General features: G+C 34.5%; 1 protein-coding gene across 1 annotated transcript; it reads left to right on the top strand.

Annotated features, from left to right (window-relative positions):
• The first annotated feature begins 1586 nt into the window (after positions 1-1586).
• Positions 1587-19134, top strand: LOC134719106 (mucin-2-like). Its single transcript, XM_063582062.1, has 4 exons — positions 1587-1902; positions 8124-8280; positions 10753-11125; positions 12692-19134. Exons 1-4 carry the CDS (start codon positions 1817-1819, stop codon positions 17485-17487), a joined length of 5412 nt encoding a protein of 1803 aa, XP_063438132.1. The 5' UTR covers positions 1587-1816; the 3' UTR covers positions 17488-19134.
• The last annotated feature ends 8238 nt before the right edge of the window (positions 19135-27372 follow it).

Genomic DNA, 27372 nt, shown 5'->3' with positions numbered 1-27372 from the left:
CGATAAATTTGTTTAGCGTATTCCCATTTCCGATTGAATTCTTCTGTTCGGTTGTGATGTTGACCTTAATTTTAAGTCTAATACATTTGGTATAAGTTTTCAAAAATATTGTACGTGACTGTATAGTTATTGTGAATCTAATTTAAGTTCAAATTCTATGTCCATGAGATACAACTATAGATAGATATTTTATATCTTATCTTAATTCGCAAATAAATGAACAAATTCAATTATCAATATACTTTGGTCTTAGATGCATGATTTTTTGTATTTGTTGTTCTTGGCTTTGAACTAGCTGTACGAACCTGTGCGTACTCTCAGATATATACTTTGTGTCTTTTTGCAAAGCACATACCGCATAGTCAGCTATAAAAGGCCCCGAAACGACAAATGTAAAACAATTTAAACGAGAAAACTAACGGCCTAATGTATGAACAAAAATAAACAAAAAACAAATATGTAACACATCAACAAACGACAACCACTGAATTACAGACTCCTGACTTGGGGACAGGCACATACAAACATACATAATGTAGGTGTTAAACATTTTAGCGGGATCCCCTAAAACATAAGAACGAACTATAAAAATCATTTTAAAAAGGCTTAACTCATCAGATGGATTCAAATAGATATGCATGTAACAAAATCATCACAGTGACTGCATAATTTTATAAAAACTTTTGAAATTTAAATTTTTCGAGGACAGACATTGCCTCCAATGGTAATATTTTGCCTAACATAATAAACAGCATTTTTTTTCTTCAGCTAAATATTAAAATTCTTTGATATTATTTTCTTTAAAGTTTCATCCACTTCCGACTTTCAATTCTGCGACTAAAGGGAAAACGGTACTTATACATTTTCCCAGCATTAGGTTGGTCTTATGGCTTTTGTGTACCCAAGCCAGGTGAAGGAAGCGCAGTGTGTTTAAGGGTACAATATTTTTTTTTAATTTATCTATGAATAAATACAGTGTGTATATTTACCATATTGAAACCTATTTAAATATTTTTTAGAGAATTTTTCGAAAAGACTACCAAAATTTCATAAATTGGGGGTAAAATGACGGTGGGCATGGATAACATAAACAAGTTCCGTTGAAAGTCGGTCATTATACTATTTGGCTTTAATTTTTGAAACAGAATAAAAATTGTTATCCAGGTTTTTTATTATAAAAAGTAGTAAATTAAAACAATGTTAGTAGTGTCGCCTTTGGCAGAACAAATAATACCTTTTCCCTATATACATGCAGGAAATAAACATGGCTTTTTTTTGCCATATATTTTTTTACTGTAATTTGAAAGGTCAATTACGGAAAAGGCAGCAAATTCCGTATGAGTTGAAACTTTGGTATTTTTTTTTACGTAAAGGCGACACGATATGTCTAAAAGTGACAGATACACGAATTTCTGACAAAACATCTTGTATTTATGGATGTACAACAAAACGAAGGTGTTTTATTGTCACTGGCGATCACAATTCATGATTTATGGTAACGACCCGGCCATCGTTGAAGAAAGTCATAAATCTCCGATTTTTGTTCTGTAAAGACACAACTTTTGTTTTAATAATTAATTTGACTTGCATGATCATCTCACCTCGTAAATCAGAATATATTGTAATCCGGGTTCTTTGTTTATGTTTAATCACAATTAAATAGATTGTGTTTTATCAGTTGCATCATAGTTGCCCTTTTGTGACCCCCGTTATGACAAGGACCAATTAAACGGTCCAAGACACTAAATACTGGCTATCAATCCTTTCGGAACAACTTTCTAGGATTGTTGCCACTAATTGTGAATTCAGCAACGACATGGATCGGCCACCGGCGCGGGTCGCCAAGGCAACTTCTGCAGGTTCAGAATCTTGGATATTTGTAAACACTATGCCTTTGATGAAGTAAGTTGTAAATTTAAAACTTGAATATGCACGTGCATGTATTTGAATATATATTATAAATAGTATCAGAAGTCCAGACAAGTAATGGACTTCTGATAGTATAAATAGAAGAAGAAATGATATTACAGTCTCAATCTCAGGAGATATAATATTTTTCGGTTAAAATTAACTAAATTATAATAACACAACCAATTCAAGCGTACTTCTATAATGATTAATGTCTATTGAATTGCGCATGAAATCGTTATTCTAGTACTTTAATGTTCAAATGTTAACGAGTTCAAAGTCGTGCGTGGTTTGAATGTTGCAATATTTTAAAGTATACAGTAATTTCTAAAATCAAATGTATAAAAAACTATATATAAGCAAATCGAAAAATCTTGTAACTAGTACAGATCTTTTAACCTAATGACTCCCTTTTCGTCAATTTGTTTGAAAATGAAATATTGTTAATGTGAGTAGTAGAAGAACAGGGGCCACAAGTCAATGGGACAGCAATAAAATAACACAAAAAAATATACGCTTTGAAAGGTTACTACGCTTAAACAAACAAAGTTTAGTTGTGTGGTTATCGCGTCTAGTAAGTCCACAAGATCACACAATTTCGATTTTGTTTAAAATATTGACCATAAATATGTTATTCTAAAATGGAACTTTCTTAATTATTCTTGAATTCGAATCAACATTTGTTCATGATCAGTTTGTTTATTTGAATATTTTCTTTCTGTATCTTGTTCTTCTCTGACGGACGTTCTTCGCTGGTTTTAGGTAGACACGTTTAATCACTTCAGTTTGTTAACATTGTGAACTAATGCCATACTATATCTGTATTTCCCCCGTAAAACATTTCTTATTAAAATGAATGTTATATATGATATATGTATCCTACTTTTTTTTTTATCTACTTCAACTTAACTATATATATGTAATATGTTTAATTTCTTTTTCGTTTGCATGCATTCATTTTCTACTGTAATAGTTCTTTTTGTACATAAACAGTGTCGCAGCAGTAACTTGCAATTTTTATGCAAGTTTCGAAATTCTTGGTTTTTGATTGCCGTTGAGTTGCATAGGCGACTACAGGGATTGAAACTTCCCTTTTCCCCCAACTTTTGGTATTAATTCAACCCCCCCCCCCCTTTTTTTCAAAATGGCTGAATCTCACGTGAGTTGCTGTCTCATTGACGCATACTCAACATCTCTTTTACTAAAACAAAATAGAGGTTTTCAGACACGGTTCTTTTTGCTTTTTGTACTTTTAATCAGTTATGCACCTTTAACTCAATGTATTGCCATGGGAACTAGTAAATAAACTCATCTGGCATAGATACCAGGATTGAAACTTTGTATTTACGCCATTAAGCAATCTCATTACAGACTTCTTTTAGATTATCGAAAAGTTTCAAAATGATGAATCCTAAATAGGTCATATATATCGTGCTATACACCATGCACTTTTAGATATGCTGGAAAATCTCGTGTTTAGAGGCTGTAGAAAAATCGTACACCAAAACTTGTATTATGATTGGTTTTAGTTTAAACGTTAGTTTCATTTTGGGATACAACTGCATTTGAAAAAAACCGTCGGAAATTACAAATCAAATATGGATACATGTATGACTGTATTTTGTACTTTTTGTCAGTCGTATCAACGAATAATTAAATGAGTTTCTATTTTCTGTGTTTTTATGTCAATTCTATCTATGTTAATTTGGATACTGATAAATATAGATCGGTAGATAGAAATATAAACACGCCGAACCCTTGATAGCGATTGGTTTATTCTCGAAATAGTTATATATCAACTTAATGTGCGAGGTTTTCCGAGCATTTATTAATTGTTTTCTAAATCAAAACTATCCAGTGCGGTCAAATATTATAATCTATTTTTCAATTGATTTGATACAAAAAGTTCGTGTGCACTTTGTCGAATAGATATGACAAGCATATAGCTAACTATATGGTATGGGCTTTGCCCATTGTTGAATGCCGTACGATGATCTTTAGTTGTTAATTTCTGTGTCATTTTGGTCTTTTGTGGAGAGTTGTCTCATTGGCAATCATACCACATCTTCCTTTTTTATATGTAGCTTGCTGTTCGGTGTGAGCCAAGGCTCTGTGTTGTAGACTGTACTGTGACCTATAATGTTTTCTTTCTTTTACAAATTGTGACTTGGATGGAGAGTTGTCTCATTGGGGCTCAAACCACATATTCTTATATCTATACCTAAAGCGAAGAGTGGTTTCCAAAATTGTCTACTCCAGTTTATATTGCTTTCAGATTTAGGGAAACAAGACAATCGAAACACATAAAATCTTAAAGTGGGTATACCAATGGCTTTTAAAAGGTATAATTTATTTTTGTTGACCTCTCGCAGGGATTTAAAAAAAAAGTTACCCTTTCCCCAATCTCCTCCAAATGTTTCTTTTTCTATAACAAAACCTGGAACTTTAATCAGCAACACTCAATGAAAACTCGATCATCTTTTGGCAATACATTTTGTAACCATGCCAAGCTTGAGCTATGCGAGCGTCCCATTTTTTTAATACTTAGTATTGCGAAAAGAAGCTTCGTCACCTACATGTAGCTTCATGCATGCTCCCTCCGAGAGGATTTATGTCAAATCCATTGTTCTTAATCATATGTGGTTTGAGAACTGACAAGATTTTCCGATTCCGTGTTCTATACATATCTACTCATGTATTTTGCCTTTTATATTACAACTGATTGTTATTCTATTTGACAATCTCCTTTATGATTCAACATGCCACTCCGTTTGTTTGTAGCATAAGAGACAAATAAATAATGTTAATTACATTTCTAAAAATAAGAAAAAAAAACATTTTATAGGACAAAGTGTCAGTTGTTGCGGAAAATGATGCGAGGTTTTTATCCCTTCGCACACGTACAAAAATGTCTTTATTTATAACGAATGGTAATGTCATGTTTTATCTCTATAATATATTTTTATGACAACCAAAAATAAGTTTTTATGGACCACAAGATTTTACAAGGCATGTGTATTCATGATGAACAAATTAGGTCAAGGCATTTATAGTGCATAATAAAGCACTGAACATTCATGATTTTTGTGCTTTTGATGGTACATAAGTTTCCCCCTCTTGGGATAAAATTTATTAACTTTTTAAAAAAAAAGAGGAAAATTTCAAAGACAAACAGAAACAAAAATTATGTTTTTAATCAGTATATTTATTTGTAAACACTTTTCCCGAAAACATGCTATTTGACTTATTTCTTTCTAAAATAACTGTCTTCCCCAAGAAATTTATGAATCAAACAATTTGTGTAAAAAAAAAGTCACCTCCTTTTTCAATTAAGGATGAAAATTCGATGCCGATTCAATTAAGCAAACAAGTATAGTACTGTATATCTTTGTGTGATGTATCATGGTTCTGATTGCTATCTGCAAAGGCATATTAACTATGGACCACATTTCCGTGTTTTCATGATAACGTAACACATACATGTACATGTATCTTGTCTCGCTACTGGATCTTTTATGATCGCGCCCCTTGCCTCAAAACTTACCCTTGGTTTTATCTTTTTGTTGTCGTATTTGACGTCTTACAGAGTATTTCACGACTTTCAACTGATTTTCGTATCCAATTATAAACTTTTGCATGTACAACTTGGTGCGGGAAAGGGGAATAATTCAATTTAGTTAGAATTATGTTATATTATTCTTAATTCACTTATATATGGCTAATGCATTGCCTGACGGATTCAGGATTTGAGGTCAGAAGGGAGGGGCATACTTATCCCTTATATTGAAAATGTGACCTGTGTGTTTCAATAAAAGAAATTTAAGAAGCAATTAATTAATATCATACATGATAACATTTTTATCCTGAAGCAAGAGTCAAGTATGAATTTAATAAGTAAACCAATTTATATAATAAAGCAAATACAAATATTTATTATATAATGTAACTGCTTTTTTGTGTATTGCAACTAATAAGGTGACATTGCAACCCGGTATTATGACCTCTATAACAGGTTAATTACCATTTGTAAACATGCCTGACCCCAGATATTACGTTTGATTAACGTATATATTACGTAATTGTTACGTTAAGGCATAACTTTTCACGTGTATTTCCACACCTTGTACTTACAATTTGACAGAAAAGGGACATAACTTGAGCATAAAAAGGTTTCCATGTAAATCAGTCGTAAACCTGTTGTCGTTATGGGACATGTATTGACACTTTCCATATGTCAATAAAAATTGGTGAGCAATTATAACACAAAATGTCATGGTCAACAGAGCACATTGCACCGTTAGAGTTCATATATAGTTAATAAATATAATTGTATAAGCATTAATTTTAGTTATTTATGGGGGTTGTACGCGGGTTGTACGCGGGTTAAATATGTGTGTATAGACGAAAATCTAAATAACAAAAAAATCACGATCTTTGTATGTACGGAGCAAAATTACAATGTCCAGAAAGATCGGTGATTGGGAAAAAAAGCTAAACATGGTAACAACCAAAACAACAGCAATATATTTCATTCAAAATCAATGACCCATAAGGAACATTTCAACATACACGAGCGTCCTTTTTGAAAAACACATTGAATTCTTTTTATGTCTACAGGGACATAAAATGCTAATTTTCCAGGGGCATCTAACTGCATGAAGGATTCCGTTGATTGGTTAGTGTTTCTTAATTATTATTCGTCTGTTTAGTGTTCCGTGTACTGCTCACTATTTTCGGTTCCCCCTTTTTCACAATGGTGAGGATTTTTTTTTCGAGCATTCTTGTTTATTACCCACTTGATACAGTCTTTCTTTCCTGTACAGAATATCGCATTATCTGGAGGAGATTCAATTGTGAAAAGTTTTGACAGTCTTGACCAATTTTTAGCACTTCGGAGTTGACATACATATCAATTATATGGTAATTTTATAAATTTCCTGTTACAAAACTTTGAATTTTCCGAAATACTAAGAATTTTCTTATCCCAGGAACAGATTACCTTAGCTGTATTTGGCACAACTTTTTGAAATTTTGGGTCCTCAATGCTTTTTAACTTTTTACTTGTTTGGCTTTATAACTATTTTGATCTGAGCGTCACTGAAGAATCTTTTGAAGACGAAACGCGCGTCTGACGTATTAAATTATATTCCTGGTACCTTTGATAACTATTCTAAAAAGAGCATGATTCCGTTTATGAAAAAAAATCCATGAGTATTGTTTAATAAAGATAGACAACACTCTGGTTAAAACGAAAAAAAAAGGGCGAATATTTAACTTAAAAAATGTGTGTGTTTCTTTTTAAAAATCTTTAACAATGAAATACTGAAATACTGAACACGTACATAAATGATGTGAAACTTTCCCAGTATTTCGAAGATGCAATTGTTTAATCAAATTATAAAATTGAGAATGGAAATGGGGAATGTGTCAAATAGACAACACCCCGACCGTAGAACAGACAATAGCAGAAGGTCACCAATAGGTCTTCAATGCAACGAGAAACCCGGAGGCGTCCTTTAGCTCCAACGGTTTATACAGATTGTTGACAACCGCCATTCTGTTATATTTAGTACCAATTCTACATTCTGGATTTATCATATACGTGACGTTCTACATCTATATTTATCACTGAAACATATTTAATTAATGAAAGTTAAAGGAATATTCGACAAGTGGAAATAACCACAAACTTGACCCTTTATATTTTTAGCAAATTTACATGTCGCCTTCGGCTGTAGATTTCTTTCAGTTTTTTTTTCTTTTCCGTTTTTATCACAAATTAAAAGATGTTTGCATAATGTATATCCATATAGGAATGTACACAATTGTCCAAAGAGAATTAAATGATCAACCTTCGTCCACCGTATATTAGTCCGTCTGTCGTCTATTGCACTTTGGTTTCAAGGTGGAGGAGATGGTATATCTGGTCAATTTGTATCTCATCCTTTTTGTATATTTTTAAGCAAATGAATGCCCAATATCATGTATTGACGGCAACTATTGATGTAGGCAGGGTGACAATACTGCCCAATATCATTTATTGACAACTCCAGATGTAGGCAGAGTTAGAATAGTGCAAAACATATTATCGGACGAGTTTAATATAAATCAGAAAAATCTTTAAAATCAGAGGAATATTTTTAGAGAAGGGACTTGTGAAAGTATCACATAATAAGTATTCTTACCAGTTATAGTTACATTTTTTTTTCTTTCAGACATGTTCTACTAGTTTTTATTTTCTTGTCAACCATATCATGTGCCAATGCCAGAGGTCGAATGATTGAACCATGTCAAAGGTCATCACTATGGCGAAAAGGTTACAGTTCACCAGTAAATCAAGATGATGATGGCCTAAACTGTGGCGGATATTGGGTAAGATATATGAAACATCCGGGTATTTACAGTCTATTAAAGTATCGACCCAATTTTACATTTTTCATGATTTCGTGCGTCCGAATCTATTTTCTTGTGGAAAGAAAAAAAAAGATACACACTTTCGTTTTATAATCCCTTTCAAAACAATTTAAGGAGGCTCGCGGGTCTAAATAATTTTTTTTATTTAATATAGGATTTCGTTTTATTTTTCTATAAATTAACTTTAACTTATACTTAATAGAAAAATGAAATAAAAAAATGGGGTCACCGTTCATTTACACTCACAATCTGCCTACTAAAGAAGCATACATTTTTGTCAATGTCCTTTTTTTCTGTTGAACTAATAGGAGAAAAAGCGGTAATATCGAAATAAAAAAAAAATCTAAATTACAGAAATTGCTTAAAATTTACAATTATTCAGTTTATGTACAGCTTATTCGAAAAAAAGCAATAAAATACATAGGTCACCGATGAGTTAAAAAAAGATATTTCAATTTTAATGCCAAAAAACGACATTTTTGCACCAAAGGGAGATAATTTGGAGCTTTTTCAATGATATCTACATTATTAAAGTCACCTGGGGCCAACATGCATCGAATTTTTGGAATGATTTTTGTATCATATGATAAAGTTACAACTACTAAAGGTAATTAATAAAATTTGTAATAAAAAATGAATGTTTATTTTTTTTCTGAAAATCTTATACCCGCAAGCCTCCTTAAATGATTTTTTTTCGAACGTGTTCTCCACCCCCCTCCCCCTCTCAACACACACATACACATGAAAAAATATGGTGGCCTATAGGCGGAATTTCGCTTTGCACACACACACACCAAGAAAATCAACAGAAAAAAGGAAATATATATAATTTTGACAATCCATTTTTCAGTAGCTGTCAGACAAGTTTTATATGTTTGTTTACCGACAATTGAGGAAAAGAATACACATTTCTTCAGCATTTGACATCTTTATTTTTTAAACAATATTGTTGTCATATATAATATTTGACGTGATATGGGGTGCGCCAAGGGGGACTGCTACTGGTCATATATAATAGTACATAATAATGATGATGGTGATAATATGTACGAAGTATTAGATACACCGTATCCCGAAGGCATATATAATATATACTTCTTGTACCGTATATAAATTCGAAATGTCATCTTTTTTTAGAAGATATACGTGATAAAATAAGCAATACACAACGATTGTTGAAATTACAGATTATTCCTTACTATAATGCATTCGTTTTGACGTGTTATAGTTCACAAAGTTAGAGTCCAAAGTATCTTGACACAAAAAAATGACCACCGTGTCCAATCAGACCCCCTCTTAAAAGTCAAGTGTTTCAAATCATTTGTTTGACCATGTCGTGGACTGAAAACGACCTCAATAAATCTAGCTTCCACGAGATTTATTATAGGTGTTTATAGCAAGTGTTCCATGTTAAATAGAGATCGCCAAAACATCTTAAAAAACAGGAACATTTTAAACCCTTTAAGTCTTTCTTTCAGAACGAATGACATAAGTACAGTTACATTCTCTTGTTAAAAAAAAAATCAATGGTGTTCTTAAATGCGGTGTAAATATATAATTTTTCATCCTAAAGTCGCAATCATTATGACGTTTTCCACACGGCAAATAACCTCTCACCATACTATAAACTTAAACGATTCTTTTGTATGTGCCTGTCTAAGTCAGAAGCATGTAAAATTCAGTGGTTGTCGTTTGCTGATGTGTTACATATATTTGTGTTTCGTTCATTTTTTAACATAACTTAGGCCGTTAGTTTTCCCGTTTGAATTGTTTTACATTTCTCATTTCGGGGTCTTTTATAGCTCACTATGCGGTATGGGTATTTCTTATTGTTGAAGGCCGAACGGTGAGCTAATTAATTTCTGAGTCATATGATCTATTGCAGAAATATGTCTCATTGGTAATCATACCACATCTTCTTTTGATCACCGGTTTAGTGGAATTCTTTCAAACTAACTATAACAGCACAACTGTAGTTTGAAAAATAAAGTCATGAAGTATCATCAAGAAAATAAATCTGCCATGTAATTTTAAAAACACTAAAAATATTTTCATTATTTATCTGCAGCGGCAAAAACGATACAACCACGAGTTTTCAATTAGATTTTTTTTTAAACAAATCTTATTCGTAACTAAGAATTAAAAAATCTGTTGTAACGATATCAACAATTCGTTCTCTCAATTTTCTAATCTGTTAACGAATTATCAATTCGTGATAACAATTCAAATTTGTGATTTCGAATTCAAATTATATTTTTTGGAAGGTCTTAAGTGGGCTTTAGTATGGTATGTGTGAGATAAGATGTATCTTAATCAAAATTTGTTGGTGAGAAAAGCAGGAGCAATTAAACTAGAAAAGTGACCTGTGTATGACCTTTATACTAATTGTATTGATAATGATGTTAATTATGATATTGTCTTTAATTTCAGCACCAGTGGCAAGAAAACAAAGGCCAATGTGGAGTCTGTGGCGACCCATTGGATTCAAATCCCCGCCCCAATGAAATGGGTGGAAAATATTTTAATGGACTCATTGCTAGAACTTATCATACAGATGATTCTCATATTAATATTGAAATAGAAGTTGAGAAGAACAAACACGGATATTTTGAATTCCGACTTTGTCCTGAAGTTTCTGATAATAATCCAGTATCACAGGAATGTTTAGATCGTTTTCCATTAGAAATAGTTGGACACGGGCAACGCTTCTATCCTTCTAGTACCAGAAATGTGTATTTACAAATTACAATGCCAAAGGGCGTGGTGTGTGAAAGATGTGTTCTTCAATGGAAATGGCATACAGGTAAAACATTATTTTGAATATCATATTTTGAATGAACATTCATCTGTTCATTCATTGAAACCTCCCCAATGATATCTGGGGAATAGGATTATGGTCACTTGGTACTAAGTCAGGAATATGACAGTTGTTGTTCATTCGTTTGATGTGTTTGATCATTCGAGTTTGCCATTTGATTAAGGGCTTTCCGTATTGAATTTTCCTCAGAGTTCAGTATTTTTGCGATTTTACTTTCTGGCTGTGTGAGATGTACAAGTTTGTAGCCACGTCTGGTCAGAATGATGACGTTAAATGCGATGCCTCCAGTTAAGGGAGTGACTCGTCCAGAACCCTTGCAATAACTCTTTAAGGGTCGTAGGTGGGATAGTTTCTATCCTTATCCATTATATCCTTATTTTCCATTGGCAGTTCAAATTTCCCCGAACTTCATCCTGGATGGCCTCTATTACAAGACCTATCTTTTGTATTTAATGTTAACGTGTTCTCGTCCTGAACATGCATGAACTGTTTGCCACTGGTCGTTAGGCAACCAACTATCAATCAATCAGACATTGATTGAACACCTATTGATGACCTTCTGCTGTTGTTTCTTCTATGGTCGGATTGTTGTCTCTTTTACACATTCCCCATTTCCATTTTCAATTTTATTAAGACATTCACAATTTCTCAGTTATTCTTTAAAAAAAATTCCATTCAAATCAAAGGTAAAGGAATAAATAATAGATACATAACATCATATAGTTGAATTGAGAGCTACCAAAAGGCTGGTTACCCTGACACATTTCTCATTTCCATTCTCAGTTTTATTATTGTTTTTATTTACTTTTTGTGGTTCACATGGCAGTACACACATACTAAAACGATGAGCAACGCGAATAGACACATTTACCATAAAATCATACTAAATGCCAATAGAAGAATTTCTATGATTCGACATAATAAACCCATTACTGTTTTATGAGAGCTATCATTCACACTTATTAATCAAATATAAGGATATTTTTTCTAGAAAACAAAGGACAAGGTCTACTTTCATGTCACGAATACACTGTGTGCAAGGTTACAAATGTCGTTTAGATTACTAAGAATTGCTAAAAAAATAATTGTTCCAACACTGAAATGAAAATAACAGCACTGGTTTGTTTACTGTGTAATGAAAAAAAAACATGTGCAGTATCTATTTATGAAACAAAATCAATACATGGAAAGAAAAAAACAAAAACAAAAGCAAAGGAACATCACCCTTTTTTGCTGTTGTTCATATCAAAGAAACAACGAGGCCTTCAACACGGTGCAAAAAAAAACACATCTCTCCTCACTGTAAGTTTAAGACGGACCCTTGCACCGATCTGAGCGTAATTCTTTACAAAATGCCTTTTTCTTTAAAAAAAAAAAAAAAGAACATACTGGAAAATAGTACATATTTAATTTCTGTTGTAATGCACAGTTTTGTTGGTGATTCTTCTTGTCATATTTATGTCCTGATTATTATATTCTACTCAACGACCAAGAAAAGTAAAATAACATAGAAATACCATGAATTAATAAAACATCTATTGTCTTTTTCAGCTCTCCACTGGGGAAAATGTGAAAATGGAAGCAGTCAAGTCGGCTGTGGAGACCAAACTGAAATATATAACTGTGCTGACATTTCTATTTTGCCAAGGGGATATAACTCATTCAGAAATACTCTTAATGAAGTGACAAACGAATTCAGTATTCCAACAATACAAGCCGAGTCTCAATCCTTATATGGAGTTCCGGTATCAACTGCAAATTTAGTCACTGAGACGAAGTCGAATGTACAAATGGAGACCAATAATATTGTTGTTGATTCTGTCAATGTATTACCCACAAACACGAAACGAATCGATACAAGTTCGTTAGGTAACAAGGAAGTTGTTACAAAAGACGTCATTAATCTTCCTTATATTGGGATGACAACTTCTGTTCAAAATAATGACCAATCAAATGCCGTGTTGCCAACACAGGATCCCGGTACTTTACAAGGCAATGCTCAAGTAATTGAACTGTCACGTGCTAAAAGAAATGTTAACTCAACATTATCTAGCAGTCAAGTGGTACCAGCCGCTGAACATCCGAGTGCTACCGGAAGTCTAAGCACATCAATTCCAGGAGGTAAAACTTCTGCTACAGAAGGCCAGGATGTCACTAAAACAACTGTAAACGGTCACCAGTCAGCGCCGTCATCGTCTTTATCATTATCCTCTGTGCCTGAAGCCAAATCGCCAGTTCAAGCTCAAGAATGGAAAGTTATGAACGTAAACCAGTCTCCAGACCAGAATCAAATTGCATCAATTCAGGAAACTAACACACAACCGACTTCTCAGTTTGATTTAAGCAATATAGCATTTGCCAATGCTGTAAATGATTTTACATCTGGTACATTGTTGTCACATCATATAACAGATAGTATCGGTAATTTGGCGAATCCTGGTCACTACAATCCTTCCATGTCACAGTTTACAGGAATGATGCAGCCAACTGCCTACCCCACTATGGATTATTCTACATACAACCAGCAATATCAGGGCTTACAGGGAATGTCTATGTTTGATCATGGTATCGTTAGTGGATTTGTTGACACGACCAGCAATGTTGCTTCCTGGGTTGAACAAACAGCTGACACAACAACAACAGCTGCTGTGAGTACTACCAAAGCACCTATCACTACAACTAGTGTTACACCGCAGCCAAAGCAAGAGAAAATAGTCGAACCTCGTCTATCAGGGGCGGGGACAAATCAAGTCAAAATAGTCGAACCTCGTCTATCAGGTCGGTCAGGGACGAATACATGGTCTCTCCAATCTATGTTTGAGCCTTTACCACCTACGACAACGCAAGGTCCATGGGTGGAAGCAAATCCTACTTGGGTCACAGTAGCACCAAGTGATCAGCTGCTGACACAACCAGTCATGCTACATGGAACACAACAATTTAACAATCAAGGCATCATGGATAATAGCGGTTTGTGGACACAATTGTCAGGAATGGCAACGCCAGGTTATTATGACTGGGCTGAAATACCTTTCACAGACGGCACAACAACAAGAACAACACCAAGTACAACAGATGTCAAGACAACAACCCAGACATCAACAACTTCCCAAGCACCTGTTGAATCTACAAAGCTTGGAGGAGCAGTAACAAAGTCTGTCAAAGTTACAACTACAGCTGTACCTACAACCTCCGAACGATTGTCAACTCATCGACCAGTCCTTGGATCCGCAGTTGACAGTATTCAACAAAATGCATACGGTGCAGTAGTTGAAGATCTTTCATCGACAACTGTAAAAGCTGTAGTTACGGAAGGTACAACAATTAATGCTGCACAGATTGTCACAGAACCACAAACAACTACATCAAAACCGACGCAACAACAAGCTATGCTAACATCTGGTGTAACTACAGGTACAACAAAACAATCTGTTGTTATAAACGCGCCACAACAAGTTCCTAAAATGGTTGAAAACGTTGCACCTTCAGGATCATATAATGGGTTCAAGGAGAACTTTGACCAGAAAATAACCGTTGACACCGTTGTCAAACAGGGTAAAGATAGTGCCCAAGGAATTAAAAATGAAATACAAGCAACGATAAAAGAACAGTCTGTCAAACTTCCACGCGCTTCTCTCGGAATGCAAGCGAAATCACAAGTCTTAATTGAAAATATGATGTTGACTATGGCTGATTTAATGCAAAAGATTAAAAATAGTCCACAGTTACAACCTGGTGTGTCATCTGTCAAAACAACAATAAGAAGGATTCAACAGAACGTGGATAGAAACATACCAGCAACTCCTTCAGCAGTTAGTCACGTCAAGGAGTTAAAAATGGTGGATGTTGTAAAAACAGCAAAATTAGCACCACCACCAACTACAATCACGTCAACTACCAAACGAACAACGACGACAACCACGCCGAAACCTGCACCCACAACTGTTCGAACACCACCACCACCCAGGAAGACAGTTCCACCACCACCTAGGAAGACAGTTCCACCACCACCACCAACGACGACAACAATACCAACGACCACGACAATACCGACAACAACACCGATACCAGCTACAACGACCACTGAACCAACAACAACCGACCCACCAGTTGTTGATGCAGTGGGCGGGGCCTCAATGAGTTTCTTCAATCACATGTATAATTCTCAAACGACAGGAACACCCAATGTATGGAACAACGTACCTCCTACGACTGTTTCACCTATTACATGGAATGATGCAGTCGGTTCGTCATCCTTGATAAATGCCGGAAGTGGAACTGGTTTAATGACTGATGTACCAGCAACCCAGAACTCTCCATCAATGAACCAGAACTTTGTTGATTTAATGGCGACTTTAACTTCACAAAACACAGCTATGCAAACTGGTGGTTTTACCAATCAACAAATTGCTGACATAATAAATCAACAATCCTCTTCTGCAAATAACATACAAGGCGGAAGTTTAGGTTCAGCTAGTGGAACTGTAGATATCGCTACACCAATTGCAAATACAGTAGAAATACAACAAACATACCACGATACACCAATTGCAAATACAGTAGAAATACAACAAACATACCAAGATACACCAATTGCAAATACAGTAGAAATACAACAAACATACCAAGATGTTGTAAGCTCTGCTAATAACCAAATGTTTACAGACAATACTCTTAATTCATTCAATGCACCTCCACAGACAAAACAAACATTTCAAAATCAAATGATGATGACAACTAAACCTCGAACCATCCAGGAAATGGCTGCTGGGGGAATGGTAAACGTTGACTGGGATGCTTTACAAGGAAAGGGACCAACGGCCAAAACAGCAAATCAGCCTATGACTGGAATGGAGGCGCTGATTCAGTTAATGAAACAGCAAGGTTATATACAACCACCACCTGCTGCAACGCCAGCGCCACCTACAACGACGACAACTCCAGTACCAACCACGACCACTCCTATGCCTACAACAACTACTCCACCGGCTCCTACACCACCGCCAATAATTTACTATGCTGAAGATTTATCTCCACGGGATGTGGATCCTATAACAAGGGCTATTATGTTGAAAATGATTAAATCTATGGCTCCAACTAAGCAAGATCTGTTTACAGTTTTATATACAACTGGTCCTGATTTGATAAATTCAATGGGAATTAATCCTAAAGATATACGTGGCTCTGTCCATGTGGCTTTGATGAACATTTTCCCTGAGCTTCGCAGACCTTTAGGTTTACCTCCACCTAGACGAAGACCAAGGTATCAACAGCCTTATGGCGCCAATCAAGGACAATACACACAAAATACTGCACAAGGTGCCGGACAAGTTCAATACGGACACACTGCTACCTCAAGTCAAGCACAGTACTCACATACTGCTACGACAGGCCAAGGACAATACCCACAAGCTGCTTCTACAGGCCAAGGACAATACCCACAAGCTGCTTCTACAGGTCAAGGACAATATTCACAAGCTGCTTCTACAGGTCAAGGACAGTATCCTCGAGCCCTTTCTACAGGTCAAGGACAGTACCCACAAGCCGCTTCCACAGGTCAAGGCCAATACCCACAAGCTGCTTCTACAGGTCAAGCACAGTATTCACATACTGCTACTACAGGTCAAGGCCAATACCCACAAGCCGCTTCCACAGGTCAAGAACAATACCCACAACCTGCTACTACAGGTCAAGGCCAATACCCACAAGCCGCTTCCACAGGTCAAGAACAATACCAACAAGCTGCTACTTTAGGTCAAGGACAATACCCGCAAGCCGGTACCACAGGACAAGAACAATACCCACAAGCTGGTTATGCAGGTCAAGGACAAACCGGTTATTCGATGACACAACCACAAGTCTCCTTACAAGGAGCAGCATCTGCATATAATAGACCTCCACGTCCTACTATTGATCCAATTCAGAGAGCAATGGAAGCAGCAATGACAAAACAAGTTCTTCAGATGCTTGGTTTAGTTCCTGAACCTCCAGATGTACCTCCAGGTGGCCGTAGAGGAGGAAGTGGTCGCGGCCTTGGAGCTGGAATGGACCCAGCAGCAGGTGGAGCTGGTGCTTATCAGGATCCATATGCCCAACCATACCCCGCTGATCCATATGCCCTTCCTTACGGAGCAGGTCCTGCTGATCCATGGCGTCCAAGGGGTCCACAAACTATGACTCCGGAATGGGCTGGAGTTCTTGGTGTAGGCCCTGAACCGGGAGATGTCCCACCAGGAGGAGCAGCAGGCGGAGCCGGAGCAGGGGGAGCAGGAGCAGGAGGACCGATGGCACCTGGAGGACGACGCGCTCAGATGATGGACCAAATGATTGAAATGATGGGCTTATAAGGTTGAAAATGTTAAGTTAACAGTAAAAGTACAAGTACGGTGAGGGGGTTGGAATTGTTCCGGGAATCCGTGTGTCTGGAACAAAAGATTGTTAAATCCTTACTGATATATGCATCAATTGTAAGACTCTAGTATCAAATAGCAGAAACTTTTTTTTCTAAAATTTAATATAAGTACATTTGATTTTCAAATCTTTTAATGTATAATGTTTTTTTCGGTTACTGTAAAATGTGACCAAATTACAATAAACATCATTTCAAAAATTTCATAGTCGACATTTGGGCGACCGAAAATGTGTCGATATCATAAAAATCTTTTATTTTCGTTTACCATTTGCAATGAAGATACGTTGTAACTTTTAGATTTCGACAGGGCATACACATTCGAAAATATATATGCTCAGTAACTAAAATTAAGGAAAGGGCTTCTACTTTTGTATCTGAAATCGATAAATGAAGCTACTATGTCGTTTCACTATGTTCCCATTAGTTTGAGTTAATTGGTTTGTTAGTAAAATAGCATTGCTTCATTTTATTTCTCATCAAATTTAAAAGTTTTTATTTCATAAATATTAGCAAACAGTGAATGTATGTCATTACATAACGGCTAACCATAAAAGTTTCGACACATCGACATGCATCTCTTGACTTCTTTCTTACCTTTACTACTTTGAAATGTTTTTACGTATAGAGCATAGAGCGGAAAACTGGAAATTGATTTCCAGTTATTTTTTATAATTTATCACGTGATTGATATAAAAACTTATGGATGAATAAGATTAAAATAAATTCAAAAGTAATTTACGGATGTTTTGTATGGCCTTAAAAGTAAAAAGTGCATTGTTGTTGGAATGGTCTTTACTTGATTTTTCTTTTTTAGTTTTAGGAATTAAAACATGAAGTGAACTATTTATTGTGTTCTTAATTAGCAAAAGATTTAAATGTACAGGTATCAAAAAGATAGGAAATAATAGGGTAAAAGTGTTGATTACGTTTACATTTTTGACATTCTTAAGTGAAGGAAAACTAAACTTTTTTCTGTATATAAATTAAAAAAAAGTATGATAAATGTCGTTAGAAGCTAATATCCATTTTCTTTTATTTTTCGGAGTTTATTCACGCTTTTTCTTCTTTTCTCTTTATTTTTTTGATGCTTTTTGGTGTCTGTGTGTGTAAGAGGGAGAGTTTTTTGGAGTTTTTTTCATTTTCCTCTTTTCCTCAATGAATCCGTCAAATATCATAAACGCAAAAATCGTCGTCTATCAGCAATTTATCTTCTTAGAAAAAAAAATCATATTTTGAAATTAAGCTGGCAACTTACATACTGATAGTAAATTAACAAACATTACGTTAAAGTCTTGCAATTTTATTTTTTTTATCAGTGGAACATGCCATTTTTTTTGTCTTATTTTTCATATAAATATTTTTACGGATATTTGAATCGTTGGTTTATACCATTCCTTACCTTTCTGATTCGTATTGAAAACGTATAAAACATGATTTTATTTTTGTATATATATGTAACTATTGTTATTTTCAATCAACTGTTCTGTACATGTGTGTATGTACATAAGTTGTACATGTGTATATTTTCATTATTATTGTTATGAGAATCATCTATCGTTCATAATAAAATTATTTCCATTCAGTTGATTGTTTTAATTGCCGCTGAGCATTTAAAAATTGACATTTCAAACAAAATGAATCACAATATTTAAAAATCACATGTAAAAGAGGGACGAAAGATACCAGAGGTACAGTCAAACTTATGAATCGACAATCAACTGACATAGCCATGGCCAAAAATGACGGAAAAACAGACAAACAATAGTACACATATATAGAAAACTAAAGAATAAACAACACGAACCATTTACCATTACTCTATATATTTCATACCAATACAGAGCAAAGGGAGGTAATGCAAATGATATTAAAATTAAAATATTACACCTCTATCCGGGATTACTCACTGCTGACTCGCCAAAATTCTTTATTTAAATTCAGTCTTTTTCATTATTATTAATATATCAATGTCATAAATCCGGGAAAGGTCTGTGTGTGCTAAAAAAAACTTTTGTTACAATAGAAAAAAAACCACCAAAGAACACTTTTTACCCATCGATTCCGAGAAATGGAATATGTTGTGTGACATGGATGAATTAAAATGTGGATTAAATAAACTTAAAAACAAGTTTATTTAGTTCATTGGAAGTTTTATAACAATTCAATTCAAATCTGTATTGCCATACCTGTAGAATGTGACACAACAACAAAATAAAAATAAAAAAAGCAAGATCATTAATATACACATTTATAGACAATAACTGTTTAGTGTCTTTAGACAATAGACTGTTTTAAAAAGGGTCATATCTTATTTACATTTATCCTGCAATTGGGTGTCCTACTATACAGATACAGCCCTACAGATATCGCTATGCTGTATCTGTATACTATACAGATATCGCTTAAAAGCTCCGCCCACTGCCGGACTGAGTATTGTATGAACCTACGTGACCTCAGAATGTGTATTGGGAGTCGCATTCCAATGACGTATCAATTGCAGACTAACGTTTACTTTTATACGTTCTGTTTGTTTTCAAAAATTTCTTTTGAGCAATAAGAATCACATTTTTATTTTTGTTAATTATTTTTGACTGAAATTGCTTATTGTTCAGTTGCAAACTCATTTAGAGAGAACCTGCACATAGTTATCAAGTTGAACTAATCGGTGACTTTGTAAATTATTTTGTACTTATAAACTCCGATGATGCTTTTTACATTTATCCGAATATTGCCTGGCGGGCGTTAAGGAGCATTTTGTTTTTTACTTTTGTTATCAAATAGTTCTCCATCTGAATTTGTGTGTATTTCAAAAACTCATCAAATTATAAACTGGTTATCCGGGGTCATTTTTAATAAATTTAAGTTTTCCAGCATCACTAAAGACACACGATCAAGAGACATAACGTCCAGTGCCAAATATTTCATGCATTGGTTTTAAAGATTCTTTTTATTGATATGAATGTTATGTGATCAACGCCGTTATTAGTGGTTACCGTAATTGCAAATTTAATTTGTACTGTATAAATTAACTTTCTAGACGGTTGATAGCGTATTGTCCAGTTGCAAGTACTCTATGCATATTTAGAGCGAAATAGTTTTAAATTTACTGTATAAATTATCTTTAGACTGTTGATAGCGTATTTCCAGTTGCAAGTATGTCATGCATATTTAGAGAACATACATGTTTTAATGATTTTACTGTTCTATACTGTTTAAATTATCTTTCACCTGAAAATTGCGCATTGTCCAACTCATTAAAGTTATGTTTCTAAAAGCATTGTTTTAATATAAGCATATACTGTATTTTTATTTTCATTAAATATGTTGTTTTCAACTAAATTTTGTACTATTTAACTTCGAAATTCCAAAAGTTTACTTTCCAATTTAAGTACCGTTATATAACCATTGATATTTTAAACTTGTTCTTGTTGTTATATGCCCTGAGTTAAATTACTTGTCACTGAAATAAAGATATATGTAACTTCTTACGTAACACAAGGAAAAAAATGCTAACGGTCAGGTTTTTTCAATATTTAGCTTGATGTGTACTTTCGTTTTCCTTCTAACTTTTCATTTGTTTGTATAATGTATATACGTGACATACTTTAAATTTATAATAAGGTTGAATCAAATATACCTAAAATTTTAATAGTAGATTTCTTACTATATTATTTATTTGCTTTTGGCTTTTCGGGGAGGGAAGGGGATTTGCTGCTTAATCTCAAGTTTTCTGTACATTATTTGTCGTCGTTTAAACTGTCCCCCCTTTTTGAAAATGAATTTACCAATTAAATTTTCAATCCTAAAGCAAATATATTCTTATAGAATTTTACAAACATTGCTAACTTTGACTCAATTACCAATGCATATGGTATACAGTCAAGCGTTGAAATACTTTTGTGAACATTTCACAGACGAGTTCGATGAATGACTTTTTGAATAAGAATCAAATTAAATATAAATGAAATTCTAAAGGAGATATTAACCAGCCCATTATTTATTGCATGCTTCATAACTTACAACTTAAAACAAGTAATTTACAATGAGGGTCGGTTGAAAACAAAACTTTACGACAAAAGAGATGATTTTAGCTTTCCAATTATGAGCTTTCTATTTCTAAGTAGCAACATTCCAGCAGCACCTGCATACGGGGTATATATCTCCAAATTGATACGATATTCTTGTGCTTGCATTTCCTTTCATGATTTTCTTGATAGAGGGTTACTGCTCACAAGAAAGCTATTTAACCAAGAGTTTCAAATGGTGAAGTTGAAATCATCCCTTCGTAAATTTTACGTACGCCATCACGAGTTGGTTGACCGTTATGGAATAAATGTTTCACAAATGATAGCGGATATGTTCCTTACGTCGTAACTACAATCCCCTTTCCTTTCATGAATGTGACCTACCGAATGAGACTATATACCGGATTTGATATCACATAAGCAACACGACGGGTGCCACATGTGGAGCAGGATCTGCTTACCCTTACGGAGCTCCTGAGAACACCTTGTTTTTGGTTGGGTTTGTGTTGTTTATTCTTTGGTTTTCTATGTTGTGTCATGTGTACTACTGTTTATGTGTTTGTCTTTTTCATTTTTAGCCATGGCGTTGTCAGTTTGTTTTAGATTTATGAGTTTGACTGTCCCTTTGGTATCTTTCGTCCCTCTTTTGTGGAGAAACTCCCATATTTTAAATCAATTTAACCATACGTGTTTATATATGACCCCAGATGATCATTTTGCAATATACGAGCATTATTTCGTGTATGTGTATTCTTTAAATGTGATCGTCATCTCTTTATTTAGTTATTATGTCATTCTGCGACAACTTTTTCCTATTATCATTTCAAGAGTTTCCCGACCCATTTTTAGCTCACCTGGTCCAAAGAGACAAGTGAGCTTTTCCCATCACTTTGCCTCCGTCGTCCGTCGTCCGTCGTCCGTCGTTTCTCCGTCGTCGTTGTTAATTTTTACAAAAATCTTCGCCTCTGAAACTACTGGGACAAATTAAACCAAACTTGGCCGGCCACAATCATCATTGGGGTATCTTGTTTAAAAAATGTGTCCGGTGACCCGGCAAACCAATCAAGATGACCGCCATGACTTGAAATAGAACATAGGGGTAAAATGCATTTTTTGGCTTATAACTCAAAAACTAAAGCATTTAGAGCAAATCTGACAGGAGTAAAATTGTTTATCAGGTGAAGATCTATCTGCCCTGAAATTTCCAGTTGAATGGGACAACCCGTAGTTGGGTTGCTGCCCCTGAATTGGTAATTTTAAGGAAAGTTGCAGTTTTTAGTTATTATCTTGAATATTATTATAGATAGAGATAAACTGTAAACAGCAATAATGTTCAGCAAAGTAAGATTTACAAATAAGTCAAGTGACTAAAATGGTCAGTTGACCCTTTTAGGAGTTATTGCCCTTTATAGTCAATTTTAAACCATTTTTCGTAAATCTTCGTTATCTTTTACAAAAATCTTCTTCTCTAAAACTACTGGGCCAAATTAATTCAAACTTGGCCACAATCATCTCAGGGGTATAAAGTTTAAAAAGTGTTTCTGGTGACCTAGCCATCAAATCAAGATGGCCGCCATAGCTAAAAATATAACATAAGGGTAAAATGCGGTTCTAGGCTTATAATTCAAAAACCAAAGAATTTAGAGCAAATCTGACATGGGTAAAGTGCAGGTTATTTTAAAAGAGACAAAACACGGATTCTCTGAAAATCAACCTTATAAGGTTCATGTTATTTTTTCCATTTTTATTCTCAATATGAATGAGATGTTCCGCATGACATGTACATCTATCCCATGCATTGTCATTTTTACACGAAAGAGAAACCACAAATATTCGAATGGTTTAAATATAAATTGTATAATTTCAAAGGAAACATGACAACAATTTTACAACATTTATCTTCGCGTCATTTTCGTGGCATCCTATCAACAAAAATCCTTCATTGTCTATACTTAAGCTGAATGGATACACAATATTTGTAGTTTGAAGTCCTATCAATTCTCCATTCACATTAAGTGCATGTAAAGCATGATTGTTACAGTCCGATATTATAGTTGTATCCTTCGATGTCACTACAATATCCTCAGGATTAAAGAAGGCTCCATGCGTGTTGACAGAAGTGCATCCGGTATAGACAAATATTTTACGACCACTTCTTTCTATGCTCATTATTCTTCCCCGTCTTAAACCATCATCAATCCTGTCGAGTACGTACATGTTATTTGTTGAATCTGTTGTGATTCTTTTCGTAAAAGTAAACAACCTTTTCCCAGTACCATCACGATCAAATGTTGATTTGCGTTTATAATCTGTCCCAAAAACAGAAACGAGTCTCGTACTAGAATCCGTTATTGGGAAGAATGAGCCTTGTTCTCGAAGGCTAAGTAGAAGTTCATAATGTTTACTAATGTGAATCGCAGATATTACAAGTGGAGAGACGTTCATGACAGTTTTAGTTTTTGTTTTTTTTGGTTGACGCAGTCATAAGTTTATTTCGTGGTTCGGGAAAAAAAACTATTTTATCCTTTAAACTGACAGCAAAATCGACACATTTAATATCCATCTTCTTTAATATTTTCACGGAACCTCTTAATAATTTAGATTTCAGAAATTGAGACAATTCTCCTTTTAAATTACTCATACAGTAAATTGTGTCATCAGTGCTGCTAATTAATTTGTGTATTCCCCACATATTAGTTTTATACGTGTTAAACACGGAAGAAAATACTTTTGAAATGTGAAGATCCTTTAGACGCTCTGATAAGTCATTGCCTACTTCTTGGATAGTGATAATGTTATGTTTTTCAGCAGTCTTAATCTGAGAATGAACTGTGGTTTTACAATTATCACACATCAACAATTCACATTCAGTACATTTCCATTTTATTACTCGTTGTATACTACAGAGTTGACACGAAAGTGGTGTTTGTGCTTTACTAATGAATGTCGCCATATTGAAGATTTGCTTTATAAGTGACTTCTTTCTATGGTTTTCCTTCCTTGTATAGTTATGATCATACAACATTTTGTCCAGTTCATTGAAAACAGGATCTGTATACATATACGATACTAAAAAAGGAAGCAAATAAGTTGTCCGACAATTCTCTGTATCTAACCATCATAAATGAAACTTTCATTTTTAACGTTTGTTTAAAAACATCCTTACCAATACTTATTTTACACAAACAAAATTAACAAAATGAACTTTTAGATTTTTATGCAATTTATCGCCCTTGTTCACCTCTGTCACTTTCCAAAACCACAGTTTCTAAGTTTTTTGTAGTTTAAACAGGTGTGGACACAGACTCGTTTGTGTGGTTGGCGAATGTCGACACTGTTTTATATTGACAGAATAAGTAAACATCTGTTGTAAAAATCAAAAAGCTCTTTCAATACAGGATAAGGCTATCGATAATAAAGCTAAACTATAGGTAGTCTTTTATGTGTTTTGATAATTATTGTCAAAATTTTCGTTTGTGTTTCATAAACACATTCAATTACAATCTGCTTAACTTTTGTCGAACCACCTAAATTCATCGCATTTTCAATGTTCCCTTTGTATCATTCGCGTCTTTGTGTACTGCTAATTAGTGTGATCATCTGAAACCAATAAGCATGAACTATTTTAGGAGTTTATATGTTTATAGGGGGAGTGTTGAGATCTCATAAACATGTTTAACACCGCTGCAATTTTGCGCCTGTCCCATGTCAGGAGCCTCTGGCCTTTGTTAGTCTTGTATATTTTTTAATTTTAGTTTCTTGTGTATCATTCGGAGTTTAGTATGACGACAATTATCACCGTACTAGTATACATATTTTTAAGGGGCGAGCTGAAGGACGCCTACGGGTGCGGGAGCTTCTCGCTACATAAAAGATCCATTGGTGGCCTTCGACTGTTGTCTGCTCTATGGTCGGGTTGTTGTCGCTTTGACACATTCCCCATTTCCTATCTCATTTTTATTATAATTATAGTTTTAAAAATTAGAAACATAAACATTTAAAATATCCAAAAATCGTCATTTATGGTATTTAAGGAGTCGGTTGATGATTTCGATCATATCAGCACTTCTGCAGATCTTGTTATGTGCAAAACGTCACACATGGATTCCCATACATATAAAATACTTTATGTAGTTATAAATGTACATGTTTTAGGCACTGTGTGTTCATATCGTTTGAAATGATAAATCACTTTGCTTTCCATCGTTTAAGGTTGCAGTGTTTCATTTATTTCCAAATATGTGACAATCTTGGTAATCATGAAGAGAATCAGTCGAAGGTTTTTTTTCGACAGCAGAAAAAAAGGCTTGTTGTAACCAATATTCGTTATGGGATGTACTTCTTATATGTGTGATCGTCCCCGATTTTTAATTTTATGCAGCTTTGTAATTATTCATCGGAGAAAGGAGTCATTTGTGCCCAATAAATCGTCATCCACATGGTTAAACAGGCACCGATTTTTACAATTATCGGTAGATGTGTCTTATATACAGTCCGCTAAAAGTTAAGCCCCACCTTTATAAATTGCATCGGTTTTTTTTCATTTAAAAAAATTAGCTTATCTTCGAAAAATAGAAAATATTCATGTAGCAATATTGCTAACATATACAATAAACAAACCATAAACTTAAGTTTAGTCACTTATGCAGGTTCTATGGATTTGAATTTTGGGTTCATAAAAATAGTGAAAATTACACAAATCAGAAACGGAATTTAAGTTTCACTGTGATTTTAATTTTTTTCAACAATTAATCATCCAATATCATTTAAAAGTCTCTACAATTAATCTTTGGAATGTTCGGCAAATTTAATGTCAATACTTGAGTCATTAGGATGTGTAATCATCTTTCTTCTGGTACAGTTCCATAACACGGCGTCTCACATTCTCTACAAGCCTTCTGATCTTTAGTTGAGCAAATAAATTCCATTCAGCAAGACTTGCTCCTCTTAAATCGCTATGATTTTACAAAGGTGGATCACTGTGATTAACATCTGCCAATGGCATTTCAGACATGTTTGATAGAGTTCATATTCCAGCGTCGATGGTCATTAGCCATCTAAAACCTGATTATATTGTGCCTGGCTGTTAGGGCAGGTCCCTTGACCACACGACGTGCTCTTAGTTAGCCTCTATGAAGTCGTCAGAACAATGTTCGAACACTAACACGACCACTTTGAGGTCAATGGTGTAAATGGTTTGGCCTTAGCACGACTAATAAGCAGTCTGTCATCGCGATCGGTAATTAAACGAGGTCTGCCGGACGTTGGTCAATCATTCCTATGGTTCCTACCGGCATTTGAAATGTCAATTGCTTGTCAACGTTCAGTCACAGATAACATACGCATTATCATGATTCACAGTGACTTGGTGAAAGTCAAATGTCACCTGTACGCGCGACAGTAGGAGGTGATTTAATTGAAACAGTGTATTCGAAAAAGTGCAAATGAACTGTAATAAAAAGTTGCTTTGCGTGTTTATATTTTGGTCGTAATGATTTTTCTTAGTGTATGTAATAGGCAATTCTTAACACGAAACATGTATATTTTTTTTGCAATAGTTAAAAAAATATTGCGATTTATATTTAGGATGTGCTTAACTTTTAGCGGACTGTATAGTATAGTTAGACTGTGCAAATAAGGTTTAGCATCAATAAAATTGCAACAGAAAGTTTGGGAGTTTAAGTGTGTTATCATATTTGATATAATTACAGTCAGCCAAGTTAAAATTTAACATAGCTATGTAACGCAATTTCAAACATCATAAAAATGATAATTGTATATGAAACTGACAAAGT

Source organism: Mytilus trossulus, chromosome 5 (assembly GCF_036588685.1).
Source record: "Mytilus trossulus isolate FHL-02 chromosome 5, PNRI_Mtr1.1.1.hap1, whole genome shotgun sequence".
Classification (NCBI taxonomy): domain Eukaryota; kingdom Metazoa; phylum Mollusca; class Bivalvia; order Mytilida; family Mytilidae; genus Mytilus; species Mytilus trossulus.
This window is presented reverse-complemented; position numbering and strand designations above follow the sequence as displayed.